Consider the following 17,961-nt stretch of genomic DNA (forward strand, 5'->3'; position numbering starts at 1 on the left):
CTAGGCAAAGTTATCGCAAAAATTTATCTATTTTAGGTACATAGATACACTGTCTTGAGTAAAACACTTTCTCTCATTTTCATTGAGATAACTCACATATTGGCCAATATATGCGGAACAAAGTCACCCCGAAGTTCTATTATTTATAAATTCGTTATAGAGGCTAAGGGAAGTATTGATTTTTGACATACAGATAAATCGTTGTCAAAGAAGTACTATTTCTGAATTTCAATTATATATATCACACGTTGACCGATAATTTCGATCAAAAGTCAACTACAGGTACTAGGCAACAAATATTCGGTACTTAAGTGATTGAACAGTTTTTGTTGGAGTTCAACAATTTTCGGTCATAAGGTGGCAGGCCTTAAAGGTTCGTGCAAAGTTTAATCCCGTTATTCTTGATTTGTACACTGGAAAGTAAAGTTTTCAAAAGTAATTTAAAATTGTGTGATATGGGAAGTAGGCCATTTTCACGCTGTCGGTAGTAGTTCTCAGAAGATTTGCTGAGAAATTTGGTTGTTGTAGCTTAAGTGGTTTAGGGCATAGGTATATTAAACTTGTTAGAAGGCAGGGCCATTCCCACTTTTTCAAAAGTTTTTGCCCCTTGCCCATCTGCGAACTCAATTTTTTTTTTGTACTAAGGAACACACACATCGAGAAACTGGTTGCAAGAGAATAGTAAGTCGAAGTTTGATTAGAAATACGAAAAGACCTTTCGACTACCCTATGTTATAACATATAATTTTTTACTGTTGGAAATGCTATAACTTTTGAGAAAGTGATATAATTCGCCGGCAAATCTTTGAAGTGAAAACGATAGTGTCACGCCTCTAACATCTTACAAACAACTTCACGATACATACTATACATGCAAACAAGTCTGAATGTACGCTAACCCCCCGATGGCGCAAAATACGCACGCCTCTGTGTGCACGCCAATTAGCGTTTAAGTTAAGAAAATACAATAAAGTCGAGTATCGTCGCAACCCGCACGAACCGCGTTTGACAGCCAGTGCACACGCCGAAACAAATACCAGCCCGTTGAATTGTAATAACTGTATTGAACACATTTGAGGTACATAAATCCCGGCGGCGTTCCGTACGTGAGCAGGGCGTAGCACTGTGCCGCGTGATGTCATCGCTGTCGCCCTTGAGAAGTGCCGACAATTGCAATAACAGCAGACCGCAACTGATTTACAGTGCAATTAAATATATTTTATTGTGTCTATTTTAGATTACAAAAACAAAAATCATGAACATAAAATACGGTGACTAATTTTAGATACACGTTTAATTATTTAATTATAAACTAGTGCGTTATGCGAGTGTTGGAAAGTGTGGGAAAGGAAAATGAATGTAATAAAAATATTACAACTAAAGTCTAATAAAAGATTTTTGTATTTACAAAATTGTCTAACACATTTCACAAAAATCGCGAAAGCATAGCGAACGATATCAGCAGCAACAAGCTGTGCGTCTGCGCAAACTTAGCATTCGCTGACGATCGGTAGCGCTGATCATAGTAGCCAGGGTAGTTGCCTGGTCCAACTGGTCCTATCGGTGCACCAGGCGCACCCGGGTAGCCACCCGGCATGCCTGGCATACCCGGCACACCACCCGCGCCGCCGCTGTATGAAAAGCGTCTGCCTTGGTCGTCGAGGCCGCCAACATAATAGCCGCCATTGCCACCAGCGCCGCCATACGCATGACCACGACTGTCTACGCCAGCATAGCCGTAGCCAAAATCACTACTGCCCGGTGCACCTGGTGCCCCAGGCGAACCTGCCGCGCCACCCCAGCCGCCGGCGCCGCCATTGCCACCTTGCGCTGCAATAAAGAAAAGCATCAAGTATGTTTTATAATCAATTATATTTTTGTCTTAACAGTTTCTTAGAAATCGCTGGCAAACATTATAGACAGTCATTGTAGCATTTGCATTGCAAATATGCCACATTTGCATGGGTGCAGTGACTACCCACTACATATCACGAAGTGCAAAGTCACTAATGTCAATAGATACACTGGCTATTGGATAGCTCATAAACAAAACATTTCTCACATGTCATTTACTTATATTTGTATATATGTTTGTAAGTAGATCAGCAAATCACCTGAGCAAAGTAAGACGCAATTCAATGCCAGTAAAATCACGCCTGCGTGTTTGAGCTTTAAACTTGACTTCATCTTCCCGCTAACACTGTCACTAGTCGACTAAACAAAGCCGGCACAAGTCGGGCTATTTTTGCTTTGATTTTAACATTCGCCAGGCAGGAGGCAAACTTTGCCAATTTAAGTGATTCAGTTTGTAACGTCTCTTCCGCTCTTTTTTCACAACTTAATTTGGTTGCTAAAAATTATATTGTTTACTTTTGGTAGATAAATACATAGTATATCTGATTAACGTAGTACTAGAAATTCATACAAACATATTTACATATATATATAAGCATATAAGCAACCTGCATAGCTATGTATATATATATGGGAGTGTAATTTGCGTAAAATCTTATATACCTACATTTGACTTAACAATTTACATGTTAAGTTACTCACTTATATACAGAATGCATACGTTTATCTATGAAAGTGTACATACATACATATTATATGTGTTAGCATATCTTGAAACTTTTTCACAAGTCAATTAGAAACACACTTTTTCACACTGAGAAAAATTTTTTATATATAAGTAATACAAGCGAAATAATAATGCTTAAAATATCTATAACGACTACAGTAAAACCTGACAAAATGCAACACTTACAAGTAATAGCATATTGTGCATAAGTATCACAGTTCAAACCGAGCCTCAAAGTGTGCATCCAATTGGATTCCTGACTAAGCATGGATCGATGAGTTTCTGGCTTAAGTACATACGTACTAAGTATATTATAGTATGCTACATTTTTTCAACCTTCAAATGATATCAAAACAGTTATTTAAGTTAAGACAGCCATTATTTCATTATAGAACACAATTTCTTCTCCTAATTGGCGTAGACACCGCTTACGCGATTATAGCCGAGTTAATAACAGCGCGCCAGTCGTTTCTTCTTTTCGCTAAGTGGCGAGAATTGGATATTCCAAGCGTAGCCAGGTCCTTCTCCACCTGGTCCTTCCAATGGAGTGGAGGTCTTCTCTGCTACCCCCGGCGGGTACGGCGTCGAATACCTTCACAGCTGGAGTGTTTTCGTCCGTTCGGACAACATGACCTAGCCAGCGCAGCCGCTGTCTTTTAATTCTCTGAACTATGTCAATTTCGTCATATATCTCATACAGCTCATTATTCCAGCGAATGCGATATTCGCCGTGGCCAACGCGCAAAGGGCCGTAAATCTTTCGCAGAACTTTTCTCAACCCATCACTTGGTTCATCGTCCAAGCCTCTGCAGCATATAGCAGGACGGGAATTATGASTCACTTATAGAGTTTAGTTTTTGTTCGTTGAGAGAGGACTTTACTTCTCAATTGCCTACTCATTCCAAAGTAGCACCTGTTGTCAAGAGATATCCTGCGTTGGATTTCGAGGCTGACTTTGTTGTTGGCGTTGATGCTACTTCTAAGATAGACGAAATTATCTACAAGGTCGAAGATTCGACTGTCAACAGTGACGTGGCAGCGAGTGCTACGACCGTTATTTTGATGACAGGAGATATTTCGTCTTGCCCTCGTTCACTACAAGACCCATTTGTTTTGCTTCCTTATCTAGTCTGGTGACGGGTGTTGAGGCCAATGATATCAATATCCGTATCATCGGCGTATGCCAGCAGCTGTGCACTCTTATAAAAGATTGTACCTGCTTGATTAAGTTCTGCAGCTAGAAATATTTTCTCCAGTAGCAAATTGAAGAAGTCGCACGATAGGGAGTCGCCTTAACTGAAACCTCGGAGAGATCCTTCCCGATACTGACGGAGCGTTTGGTGTTGCTCAACGTCAGTTTACACAACCGTATTAATTTTGCGGGGATACCAAATTCCGACATCGCGGCATAAAGGCAGCTCCTTTTCGTGGTGTCGAAGCATCTTTGAAATCGACGAAGAGGTGATGTGTGTCGATTCTCCTCTCACGGGTGTTTTCTAAAATTTGGCGCATGGTGAATATCTGGTTGGTTGTTGAGGTGTAAAGCCACTCTGATAAGATCCAATCAGTTTGTTCACGGTGTGCTTAAATTCCAATCCTTGGGTATGTTTTTGGGCGACCATACTTTACAAAGAAGCTAATGCATGCTGCTGTGTTTGAATAGATCGGCCGGCAATTCGTCGGCCCCTGCCGCTTTGTTGTTCTTCAGACGGCTATTTGCTATTCGAACTTCTTCATGGTCGAGCCACGAAATGTCTGCTCCATCGTCATCGATTGGGGAATCAGGTTTACCTGCTCCTGACGTTATGCTTTCACTGCCATTCAGCAGGCTGGCGGTGTTTCCTCCATAATTATAGTATGCTCTGCGAATCGGTTACTAAATCACCACAGGTGTTCTACAAGAATATGCTCCTTTTTTGAAACCTTCGGTAAGCCGCCGCATTTAGATCGCATCAAGCAATGAAATTATTTAGACAACACTTCGGCAGATAATCTCACGTCTTGGACCGGTCGATTTGTCGCCAAGGTCGTGTGCTATAACGCCTTTAAACTTTTTCTTGTAGTGATATGTAAAGTCTGCAGTCTATGCGAATAAACCCGCTTTGAATCGGATCTTGGAGCAAAACATCATACGTATCATTGGCCAGTTACCAATCAAAATGCTCGAACGAGTCTTCGAAGATTTGACTCAACGAATGGACCATCTGAGACTTAACCACGGCCAACATTTGAAAATGATAGTCTTCAAAAAATAAATCCGAAAGAATATTCATTCGAATAATAATAAATATTCCACATTAAATTTAAAGTTTCTGTGTTCTTTCTTTAAAAAAGTACGGAATCTAGAAACTTTACAACATATGTACATATATCTCCCATACAGCCGATTATTCAGATCTTATGTTATACAAATATTGCACTTATATCAGTTTGATGACTGCAGAATCTCTTATTAATCATAATTGTTCTTTTTTTAACAAAATGTTTACATATTGTGCGAGTATAATTTGCGGAACACAATAACAATATTTTTGGAAACGGTTTTCTAAATGTGAAGCGTTATATTTTTTAATTGTGCAAATCTTGAACAAAGTAAAAAGTTCTAAAAGTAAATGTTGCGGTTACACACTAATCCATTTTCAAGCCCCAAATTGTTTGCACTTGTGTACATAATAACAACTGCCTGAATACTTATGTACATATATTTGTTACAATCGCATGGGATTACAGAACATTGCACTTTTGATAAATAAAAATGCAACTCATATTTTTTAATTTATTAACGTCTAAAGATAATTTACTTAAGTAGATGTTCACTATGGCTGACGAATGAGTATTTGCAAAGTTGATTTATTGTTAAAACATTGGCTCATACATATTTCCGCCCACTTGCGCTGTCTAACACTGTAGTCAACCAATTATGCGCATTACTTACAAAATTAAGAACCTCTTACAAATGAGGGACAAAAGAACACGTGTTAAAATAAATAAAATATGATAGAGTTCAGAGAAGTTCACTAAAAAATTAACAACTTGAAATGAAGTGTTGCAAAGTGAAAACATAGCTGCATTATGAACAGGTTCTTGAAAAATACTAAAGGCATCACGTTTATTCAAACAGCCGTATTCAAAAAATCATCGTTCGTTCCGTAATGCCCGCAGTACAATGCTACTCTCTGCTGAATAAGACCATGACAATGAATTATCGTAGCTTGTTTTTATATTATATACCCTACTTTGCGTAACTAAATGGACTTTGAACCACAATGTTTTAAGTCTAAAGTATGTGTATTAAATTAAATTATCGCTCTGCGGATAAAAGTTTTTTTTCGTATTCGTTCTTATTAAATTATTAATATTTAAATAGACAATTATTAAATTATAAACGAATTACGTTTTCTTAACATACTCGCAGATTCCCTTGTCTCAACTCAACTTGCCTTCTATTGGTAATTTGACGATTAGTAATAAAGAAAATCAGTAATAATCATGAATAAAAATTGATGTTTGGTTTGTTAAGAAATGGAGACATATACTGCCTAATATAATAATGGAAATATACTTTATAATGAGCAAAACGAAATATCAAGCATAAATGACATTGAAAGGTGTCCGGTAGGGTCGGTCGATTCCGAACTTTTTTCGACTCGGGATTTCTAATAATGCGGAAAAGTTGCCTTAGTACCTGATTCCAATGCAACTTTTTGTTTTGAGATCGGATTGCACCTTCAACCCCAACTTCGGAAATTCGATTAAAATCGTGAAATTGTCTACCTAGCGCCTGAAATACGCATCTCATGGCAAAATGTATAAAACAAAAGCTGATTGTCACGTCATTTGCTACCGAAATGGTGATCATGGCCGTAGGACGAACAGCGCAAGGTGAAAATTGTTGCAGCTCTCAGCTAACCTGTATTGGTCACCCAGAACCCACCGCGTAGAGGTGGCTGCTCTTCGGGTTCCTCCCAAGCCCAACCCAACCAACCAACCATAKGYCAGGCTTGTYTTAGTCTGAATCTGTGTCAAATTTATTGATAAAATCAGATTTTATACTAGACTTTGGCACTTGTTGCATAGATTGCAGTGTAGAGCGTATAAAACGATCACGAGATTGGGGGGCCCAATAACTTTAGAATATGCCTCTGACGGTTCTCGCGACTGCCACGGTGTGAGAGGGGAATTCACTAAATCTCCATACCTCTGCAGTGCCACCCGACAGCCCTTTTATGAGTTCTTCGTTAGAAACTAAACAAAGAACTGGTAGAACAGTCAAGGTAATAGTCTTCCAGTTAATCATATCGTAATAATTATTAGCTTTGAAATTCAGCTTTGGCACTTTATTACATCTAATCCTTCCAATTACAGTGTCAGACTCTGCTTCTCTGGCTGCCAGAAGACGGTCAAGGGCCAACTTTCTGACATCTAACCGTTCGCCAGTCATCATACTAAGGAGTGTGTTTTCTGGAAGAGCAAAGAAAGCATTCTGTTGAATGGATGAATCGACAACYTTGCRCAGTTTAGCAGGTAAGTATCTCGACCTTTGAATTGCAGCATAGAGATTGCGCGAGCCATCTTTGATTGAACTGTTGAATCTTATTGAGAACCAYAAMGGTGAGTAAACTGTAAGTATGTACTTGACCAAAATCTTTATTTCCTTTGTTGGTCTGTCAGTAGATATGTATAATCTCAGAATTCTATTTGCACAGGTGAGCCAGCGAGATTTGCACATGTTACCTGGATGCATCGACGCTAAATCTGAGGAACATTGACCGGAAATAACAGCTTCTGATATTTTATAGAGATAAGCTTGGTCTGTGCTAAGTTGGGTCGGATTAGACAATTTTCGCTAGGTAGACAATTTTCGATTTTAGGCGAATTTCCGAAATTTCAAGGCCGGAGTTGGGGTTGAAGATGCAATCCGATCTCAAAACAAAAAGTTGCATAGGAATCAGGAAGTACTAAGGCAACTTTTCCGCACTATTAGAAATTCCGAATCGAAAAAAGTCCGGAATCGACCCACCCTAGTGTCCAGAACAGGCTTATTACTAACGAACTTATCCTCTGGTTTATCTTAAAAGCGTTTAGTTTCCAAAACAAAAAAAATGTAATGATTTACTTAAAATTTTTATATTGTCGAAATTTTAAATTTTAATCATAAATCCAATGACCACTTTCCTCTCATTCAACGGACTGAAGGGGGCGTGATAAGCATGACGCGATAAGTTTAACCACTCAAGAACGTGAAAGAGTTACTTAATCGTCGAGATTTAAAACGGCTGAACTACAGAAAACCAGTGGCGGAAATTTAGAATTTCGCTCTTAAAGCGCTATAATTTTTTAAAGTATAAGTTCGTCAAATCAAATATGTTGAAATAAGAATTAAAAGCATAACATACCATATACAGTCGAATGGTTTGGTTTCACATTAATTGTTATTTTGAAATCAGGGTCTTAGCAAACCAGCTGAAATTATAAAGTTACCCTAAGTAATATAAGAGCCGTTTCCGTTAACTTCGGATCCCAATACTCCTAATATCGGTAAGGTCAACATGAACTTAAGTGGCAGGCGGTTGCTAACCAGACATTAAAAAAACGGGCCTAAACGATAAATCATAATTTTCAAATTAAAAATTATATTATCTTAAACAGACGATTTTAGGTATTTTTAAGGCTTTAGTGGGTTAATTAAAGAAGCATAGATCCTTAATAAGGTTTCCCTAACTCACGCGGTAAAAGGCTGTGCAGTTATTATATGGAGGAGGATTAATATTTCAATACAGTCAAAAATACGCGACACAACGGGAGTAATTGGCATTTTCAGGAATGGAGTTAATGGTTAGAGATCTATGTGTGTTATAGATTTGTATATATATAGAATCGTACTCACTTGATTAACCTCAGCAAAGTAGTACCAAAAGCTTTAATTCATTGGCTAGCTATCTTGACAATGCAATAATATCCTTTACTTTTAAGGCTGTGATATTAACCAGATGATTGAAATAAACTAAACGGCCGTCCATTGAATATTCTTTTTGTTTGGGAGTAAAAAGTTTGTCAGTTTTTAAGATTTAGTGACATATAATTTCTATCACAGCAAGGAACTAAATTTCGAAGATCAGGGTGATGTTCTATTCGAACTTAAAACTGAAAAAATTCCATACAACTCCAAAACAAAATGAGGATTTCAAATTTCAGGATATCTTGTATACTGCTATTTTAGCCAATATTCATAATCTAAACTAATTGATATTGAGAGCGTTTCATCTTAGGGAGAGGAACGTTAACAGAATCATAATAATTGACAGCTATTTTGATAAACTGAATTAAATATCTAAATGAGAGTGGTATATTTGATTTATGCTAGTTGTTTGTTCAATTCGTAATGCAAGTTTTAAGATAATAGAAAGAAACTAATATATCGTATGAAGTATGCGAAGTAAACGTAATTTATTTAAAAGGCGTTTGTCAGTCTGAACAATTATTTTGAAGATGACTATTCATATAATAGATACATATTTGTATGTACACATTCTAGCCGCAAATGCTTCTAATGTGAATAAAAATTTAATAGTAACAAAATATCGGCAAAATATTGTGCGACTACATTTGACAGGCATGTAAGTATGACTCATTAAAAAATCTAAAAGCGAAAACAAGTACTTGTGTGAAATTGCAGCATGTTTAATTGACATCAACCGCCAAACAATAGTCACACATCAATCATTATATGATTTCTGAACCCAACGCGGATCTTGAATCTTATATACAAGGTGTATTCCGAAGTAAACAGGACTTTTTGAACCTAGCGGCCCGTGGTTTAGACATCTATACGTCGACTGGTGCGTTAGAATCTGCTATCCTTATCGACTGTCCAGTGATAATTTCATGACATTTCATTAATTGGAATTGAAGTTATTGCGTTTTAAGTGTCGGTGTGTTTGTGTTATCGGTGCGGAAGTGAGCTTCGAACAAAGACCCAACATTAAACTTTGTTTTGGTAAAACTTTTACCGAAACGTTTCAATTGATGAAAGAAGTTTATGGCGATGATTGCCTATCCCGTAGCAGAGAACACCAGTGGTTTCAACGTTGTCAAAGTAGTCGTAAGGACATAAATGACAATCAACATGTGCGCCAATCAAAATCCGTGATCACCGGAAACTCCATCGAAACTGTATGAATTCATCAAAAATCAGCTGAAATCATCAGAACTGAAATTCATGGAAATGGAATTGAACATCTGCAAAACTTCGATTTAACGCATTTTATCCGAAAATTTGGGATTACGAAAGGTGTGCGCACGGTTTGTTCCGCACAAATTGACTGACGACTACAAATTGCTCAGAATCCAACATTCGAAGGATGATTATTTGACCAAAAATCACAATTTTAACCATTAACAACTTCTTCCTATTCGGAAAAATGCCTTTGCCCATGACAGGAAAGCGTTATGCAGACGTAGAGACCATTCAAAAAGCTTGCAGCCGGCATACTGGCGACCATAAAGCTGTATTGAAGCAGAAGGAGACTATTTTGAATAAAATAAGTTGAGTTTGCCGAAAAAAACATTTGTTCTGTTTTTTTTTTAAGTCCTGTTTACATTGAAACAGATCTTGTATATAGGTATGAATATGAGACTTTGTTAAAAATACTTAATTTGAAAAAAGAGGTGCGCGTGTTGGAAAAAGTGAAAAACTTGAATAGAAACAAATTTATTCCATAAAATAAAGATAGTGATGAAAGACCAGGCGCAAATCAAAGCGCTTACAAACGAAGTCATGATAGAAATTCGGGACCTGGACGAAATCGCCACCAAAGAGGACATTTCGGAAGCGATACAGAAGCAGGTGAAAAAACTAAATAGTTTTGACGTGAGTGCGATATGCGGGTACACTAGTAGCGGTAGTAAGCCTCCTAAAATAGAGAGGAGAAAGTGTGCAACCAACGAGGAGAGCTCAAGAAAGCAATCAAAAGAAAAATATCCAGGACTCGCCGAAAAGCAATTTGGATACTCTATGATCTATGAAATCAGTCAGGTAGAAAGCTTATGTGAAGACACCGCTTTATAAATAAAGAGCTGGCTCACGACGGAAAAGCCACAATTAGCAGCTCCAAAAAAAAAAAGGAAAAGCCAAAAAACCGTTGTAATAGACACGTGGCTTAACTACCACACGCTCATTGAAAAAGCATGTCTGACACGAATAATGGTAGCCCTATCGAGGATGATGGCTAAGCCAGACATACATTAAGAAAACAATATCTCGGCTTATTGCAATAAAAGTTATTTTTGTATTCCGTACGGTGTCGCTCGAGGCGCTCGGAGTCAAAGCGGGTATCATACAGCCGGACATTAGAGCTCAAAAGAATTTAGGAACAAGAAAAATCGTTTATTTCGGCTGCGAAGCTAATAAACCCTTCAGAGGTGCATTTCTTTCAGCGTGGTACGATAATCCATACTGGGCGTGGTCGCGAAACAGGTGTATCCCTAGCGTACAGTAAGAATCGTGCATGCCGTCTTGGACTGACGGTATCAATAAAAGATTCCCCCTTCGAAAAACAAAAAAAAAAAAAAAAAAAATAATAATAATAATAATAATTACCTATAGTTCGAAAATCTTTATACTAAGTATATTAAGTATATTAGTTCAATTCAACCCATTTGTAGGTCACATACATACTACGATGAAGAAATGATTCTCTTTGAATTTCAATTATATATGGTAACTCACACATTGTTTGATATTATAACAAGTCAACTATAAGCACTGTGTCCACATCTTCAGTACCTAGCGGCTTTAACAGTTTTGGTTCGATATACGCAATTTTTAGGCATTAGGTTGGACACCTCAAATGCCCTATTTTTGCAATTTTTTCTTTTTATATATAATATAATATTAATTCATTCATGATTTGTATAAATAGAATGTCTCGTATGAAATAGCGCTGAAGAGGGTGGGGTGAATTTCGGGATATGGCACCTGAAATTGAGCGGTGCCATGCCCATCTTCCAATTTTGACCCCGGCTCCTTTAAAAGCCTCTCATACCAACTCGAAGGTAAAATTTATTGCATTTGGTGTAATTATTTATTGATTTATCGCGATTTAAGTAGGTTAGTTTAAAAGATATGCACATGAAACTTACTATAGGGCGAGGCCACGCGCACTTTTTAAAATCTTTCGCCCACAGTTGTCCTTTGTTACAGCGATCGCCTTTGACAAATTACAGTGATATATCTTAATTTCGCGCATAGTTATGGCACTTTATAAGTTACCAGTTAACCAGGCGTGACAGTGGTCCGATTGCGCCCATCTACGAGCTCTATGTAAGGGTTAAGAATCGTTTATCTCGATATCCGACGAACTAAGAGTCCTATAGATAAAAGTTATATGGCAACGGTGTAGTTAATGAACATGTCTATAACTTTTGTATACAGACTTTTTTCTGATATACCCAAAATTGTAATGAAAAGATCCATGATTTTGGGATTTCTATATGTATAAAAAAATGTTTCACAAAATTGGGTAGAGACTTATATTAATTTTATTGAAATTTTTTACTTTAGTGCGGTAATTTTTTTCATTTTCTGAGAAAATTCTCCATTGTATGTATATATATATTTATACAATTGGATATCATACTGACTTTTTAAAAAAATCTGATATTTTGGTATGAGAAAATTTGATTGCAAATCCAGGTTTTTTCCGATATTAGGTTAATATATGGGGAAAAAGTATATATTTCAAATATAAAAAATACAGTCTATTTGGGCATAAGGAAGTAAGTTTACTCCAAATTTCCTGAGAAACAAAAAATTTTCGTTAAAAATAAAAAAATAAAAATTTACATACATTTTGAGATTGTGTGTGTAGTTTTAACTGAAATCGAGATAAATACGTTTTCAACTCTGAAAACTGGTTACTCTGCAGGTAGTTGACTGTCATTGTAGGTGTTCTGCAAATTATATGGAGAAAAAAATGCAAAAATTTCCATATACTTACGAGGGGTGTGAGGGTAAAAAAAAATAACGGGAATTTTAAAATTTTTTGGGTTTAGAGAGCTGTTATATATTACATACCCTTAAAGTACGATATAATATTCAGCTGTATTCATATTCGGTATTTGGGATTAAAAATTAAGAATAAAATTTCAACCCGGGATTACAAGTTTTTGTTTTGATTTTTCGATCCCAAATTTGGGATCAAAAATTTAGAAATATTTTTAAGTTAAGATCTTCACTATAATAAAAAAAAATTATTAATTCAAAAATAAATATAATATTTTCTTCTAATTAAAAACTATTGAGTCCATGTAATAATAAGCATCTATACTCACACTGCCGGAAAACTAGTAACTCGTTATATCATACCGCATATAAATTGTGACAAAAAAGCAGGCGAAATTTGTAATTAAATTCCCCGTGTAAATGATATTTCAAAAATATGTATTATATTTTGCTAAGTTGGTGGGTAGAGTAAGTAGCTGCTTAAGTCGATACAATGGATAAAAACATCGAACAAAGGATTTGTGTCAAATTTAGTATTTTTAACCAAATTTCGTGTGGGGAATCGTTGCGAATATTGAAAAAGGCTTACGGTGATTCAGTTTTGCCAAAAACAATGGCCTACAAATGGTATAAAGCCTTCAAAGACGGTAGGGAGATCTTTGAAGACATGTCTCGTACGGAACGACTTTTTCAACTCTCGAAAATATTAAGAAAATGAAGGATATGGTGCATGAAAATCGTCTGATGAGTGTTAGAAAGATGGCAAGCGAGCTCGACATCTTTCGCCAGTCCGTTGGAATGAAGTTGATGGATATTTTGGGTATAAAACGTGTTCTGGTTCGACTCGTCCCGATAAAGCTGAACTTTTTTCAAAAAGATTATCGTAAACGTCTGCTTAGACATGCTTGATCGTGCGAATTCCGGTCACATATTCATGGAGAGCATTATAACTGCTGATGAGACATGGGTTTATGAGTTTGAGGCGTTCTATTTTCCCGTATTAAGGCGTTTGCGTAAGAACATCCGTCGAAAACGGCAGGAATTGCGAATTAACCATTCATGGATTTTACACGATTATAATGCACCATCGCATCGAGCTACGATTATGACCGAATATAAACCCAAAAACGCAATAAACACCACAGTATTCATCAGATTTGGCTCCGTGTGATTTTTTCTTATCTTCCAAACAGAAATTGACGCTCAGTGGAACCCTTTTTCAGTCGATCGAAGAGATAAAACAAAATTCGCTGAAGGTGTTCAATGGAATCCAAAAAAGTATTTATGAAAAGTGTTTCGAGAGCAGGGAAAATCATTGGCATAAGTGTATTACATCTTGTGGAGATTACTTTGAAGGCGACAAATTAATTTTGCGTTTTATTTACAATTTCCGGGTACTTTTTTGTCACAATTTATACATAATACCTACATATATAATAATTATATATATATATTATAGTCAACGTTCTTCGCTAGAGCGCCAAAAAATTTCGCAGAGCGCTCTTAGATTAATGTAACTACTTTTTATACTCTCGCAACAAAGTTGCTAAAGAGAGTATTATAGTTTTGTTCACATAACGGTTGTTTGTAAGTCCTAAAACTAAAAGAGTCAGATATAGGGTTATATATACCAAAGTGATCAGGGTGATGAGTAGAGTTGAAATCCGAATGTCTGTCTGTCCCTCCGTCCAACCGTCCGTCCGCTGTCTCTTATACACATCTCCTCCGTGCAAGCTGTAACTTGAGTAAAAATTGAGATATCATGATGAAACTTGGTACTCGTATTTCTTGGCTCCATAAGAAGGTTATGTTCGAAGATGGGCAAAATCGGCCCACTGATGATCTGTCTCTTATACACATCTAGATGTGTATAAGAGACAGAAACTGTATAGAGTCGTTTCTTTTCGGCATTTCCATATACAGTTCAAAAATGGAAGAAGTCGGACATTAACCACGCCCACCTCCCATACAAAGTTTATGTTGAAAATCACTAAAAGTGCGTTAACCGACTAACATAAAACGTCAGAAACACTAAATTTTACGGAAGAAATGTCAGAAGGAAGCTGCATGCAGGTTTTTTTTTTTAATTTAAAATGGGCGTGGCGTCGCCCACTTATGGACCAAAAACCATATCTCAGGAAGTACTCAACCGATTTTAATGAAATTCGGTATATAACATTTTCCTAACACCGTGATGACATGTACCAAATATCGGTGAAATCGGTTCACAACCACGCCTGAAATCTCGATTATCACTTTATCATGCGAGAGTATAAAATGTTCGGTGACACCCGAACTTATCCCTTCCTTACTTGTTGTTATAATAAATTTCTTACAGGTTTGTTTTGCGCCATTTTCTTTATTTATGTTTATATTATCGCTTACGAAAGTTGAAACAGAAATTTAATAAGAAAAAGCCTATCAGCGGGTAAGGGCCTGTCCTAAGAGGTCAAGTATTTTATTTACGTGCGATTAATATTATTGGAAATCTCTAATTAATGTCTAGAAAATTCAAATCAAAATAAAAACAGCGATTACAAAAGCATAAAGATTTGTGCATTTGTGTCAGTTTCACGGGAAATACAATTCCGACGGAAATCCCCAAACTGATAATTAATGTGTAGGTGAAATGCCCACTTTATCAGCTTGGCTTTTGAGGGTTTAACATAAGCGCTTGGAGTTGTTTGTGCGTGTATATGTATACGTGGGAGATTGAAAGCGGCGATAAATCTCACAATAAATGGCACGTGAAATTGTGTGATTGGTATTTCCTGGCCTTGGTTCATCATCCCATCGTCCATCAGTTGACTATAATAAACTATAATATCTCCTGCCAAGAGATGTCGTTATCAATGTACATACATACATATATAGGAAAAATAATCTTTACAAAAACAGTTATACATTTGCACATAGTAATTGCATTACTAGCTTTACTAATTAATTTGTATTATTTATTATTGTTGTGAAGAAAGCACTGATATTGAGATTAATTTTATACTCTTTAACTGCATTTAAATAGATTTATTTTGGTTTTAAGTCACGCGGCATTCAAGCATTCACTGATAAGAGACAGGTTCCCAAAGTTAAATGACAACAACAACAGCTGTGACCTTCACTCAAAAAAAGGCAAATGATTTCAGTGCTTCTATTTGAAATACAATCAAAGTATGTTAGATGAGCTTATGATATCTGATATGATTTAGAGAAATGAAAGAGTACCGATTTTCCAAATAAGATAATTATAAAAACACTAACATTCTTATAAAGATTCAAAAATATGAGGTACATTATTTAGAGCTGTGTTATAAAGATCATAGTTCTCTACTTGTTTTCTCGGATACCCTATAAAGTGTATATAAATGATCAGTATGTTGAGCTGAGTCGGTTTAGCCATGTCCGTCTGCCTGTATATATACGAACTAGTCCCACAGTTTGGGGATATCGTGTTTGAAATTTTGCAAACTTCATTTTCTCTTCAAGAAGCTGTTCATTTGTCGGAACTGCCGATATCGGACCGCTATAACATATAACAGCCATACAAACAGAACGAGCGGAATCAGGTTCTTGTATGGAAGTTCTTGCATGGCATGGCATGGGGTTCGGATTGGTTATAAGTACACAAAAGAAAGATATAAATAAATCAGTTGATAGTTGTGATACACATATTCTTATATGTCCTTTCAAACTGTTATCAGCCGTTCAACACTTACCGAAAGCCAGAGCGATCAAAGGCAGTACAATGCCGAAAAAAGGAGTGAGAAAGGAGTCATGTTGAAAGTATTGCAGTTGCAATGACTTCCATTTCATAAGCCGTCGCTTTTACAGAATAGAGTAATATCGCAATTCTGGATTGCTGAAAAAAACAGTGCAAGGCAATCGGGTTGGGGGAGGATAATGAACGCATACTTAGAGTCGTTCGACTCGTCTTGCCAGATTTTCACTCAAAGCGCAATAAAGCATAAAACAAATGTTTCACAACTTATCAACTAATTTATATTTGGTATTCAAACGATTAGTTAATAAATAAATCGTCTATCCGTTGTTTTTAGAAGTATTTGATCAATAAATGTCATGCGGGCGTAGCAAAACAAATATGGTATTCTAAACAAATGGAATGCAATGTGAGGAATAATAAAATATGCATATACGTAAAACTTAGCTAGAAGGTGCACTACCACCCTCCAGACCTGGAATCTACACCGCTATACAATTATCGACAATAAAATCGGTAGTACAACAGTATATTGAAAAAATTCACGGTCTTCAAGTTAAATCTCTACTTTAATTGTTCCTTGGAAATAAGTCAACCAGTAGTGCCATAATTAAGCAATAAATTAAAATATAAAAGTTAAATTTTGTACATAGGATCACAGTAAAAAGGACACCTGGGGGTAAATTTTGTTTAAAAAGTGGGCGTGACCCTGCCCTCTAATAAGTTTAATGTACGTATCTCCTAAAGTACTGAAACTACAACAACCAAATTTGCTGAGTGCAAATCTTATAAGAACTTTTACCGGCAGTGGATGAAATCAGAGAATAACCCCGCTCACCATACATATAACGGTACTGTCAAGAACTACTTAAAGCGCGATAAATCAATAACTAATATGACAGGGACTTTAAATTTTCGCACCGAAATGGTATATTTATGAGAGCCGGTGTGAAAATTGAACGAGAGGCGTGGCACCGCCCACTTTTTGGGGAAATCTCATATTTCGGGATCGCACTAACCGATTTCGACAAAATTTAGTAAGCGGCTTTCTTCTTACGTTCTTATGTCACAGTGTTAAAATGTAAGAAATCGGACAACAAACACGCATACTTTCCATATAACACAATTTTAAATTCCTTTTAATTCGTTGAGTTTTCAGTGCATAAATCAAGAAGCAATTGAGAATGATATCTTTAGTTTTTGCCACTGTATTACCAAAAATTGTTTAAATCCAACAAAAACTGTTCACGCCCCTAGTTACTGAATATTTTGACCCCGGTACCTATAGTTGACTTTGTTAGAAAATATCGGTCAATGTCTGAAATATGTAATTAAAATTAAGGAATAATCCTTCTCTTACAATGGTATGTCTGTATGTCAAAAATGGGTTGAATCGGACCAATACCACCGTTTGCCCCCATATACCTAATACAAAGATTTTCCGAAAAATTTTCCAAATTCCGGGTGACTGTTTTGAGTTGTCTCAACGAATCAAATGTGTTTTATTCGTAATAGTGAAGCTTTTTGCCAAAATAGATAAAATTGGACAAAAACTTGGTCCCTATATAACTAATACTTGTATCACGATTTTCAAACGACCGACTTTACTATATATTATTGGTTTTTAATACGTGGTATTGAGAACAATAGATAAAACCGGGT

General features: G+C 36.5%; 1 protein-coding gene across 1 annotated transcript; it reads right to left on the reverse strand.

Annotated features, from left to right (window-relative positions):
- Nucleotides 1-1,196: 1,196 nt before the first annotated feature.
- On the reverse strand, nt 1,197-2,268 carry LOC108967989 (glycine-rich cell wall structural protein 1.8). The gene is made up of 2 exons (XM_018931704.1): nt 2,115-2,268; nt 1,197-1,830 (listed from the first exon to the last, which is right to left on the reverse strand). The coding sequence occupies exons 1-2, from the start codon at nt 2,185-2,187 to the stop codon at nt 1,427-1,429; spliced, it is 477 nt and encodes a 158-aa protein (XP_018787249.1). The 5' UTR covers nt 2,188-2,268; the 3' UTR covers nt 1,197-1,426.
- Between the last annotated feature and the right edge of the window lie 15,693 nt (nt 2,269-17,961).

Source organism: Bactrocera latifrons, unplaced genomic scaffold, assembly GCF_001853355.1.
Source record: "Bactrocera latifrons isolate USDA-ARS-PBARC rearing strain unplaced genomic scaffold, ASM185335v1 scaffold_20, whole genome shotgun sequence".
Classification (NCBI taxonomy): Eukaryota; Metazoa; Arthropoda; class Insecta; order Diptera; family Tephritidae; genus Bactrocera; species Bactrocera latifrons.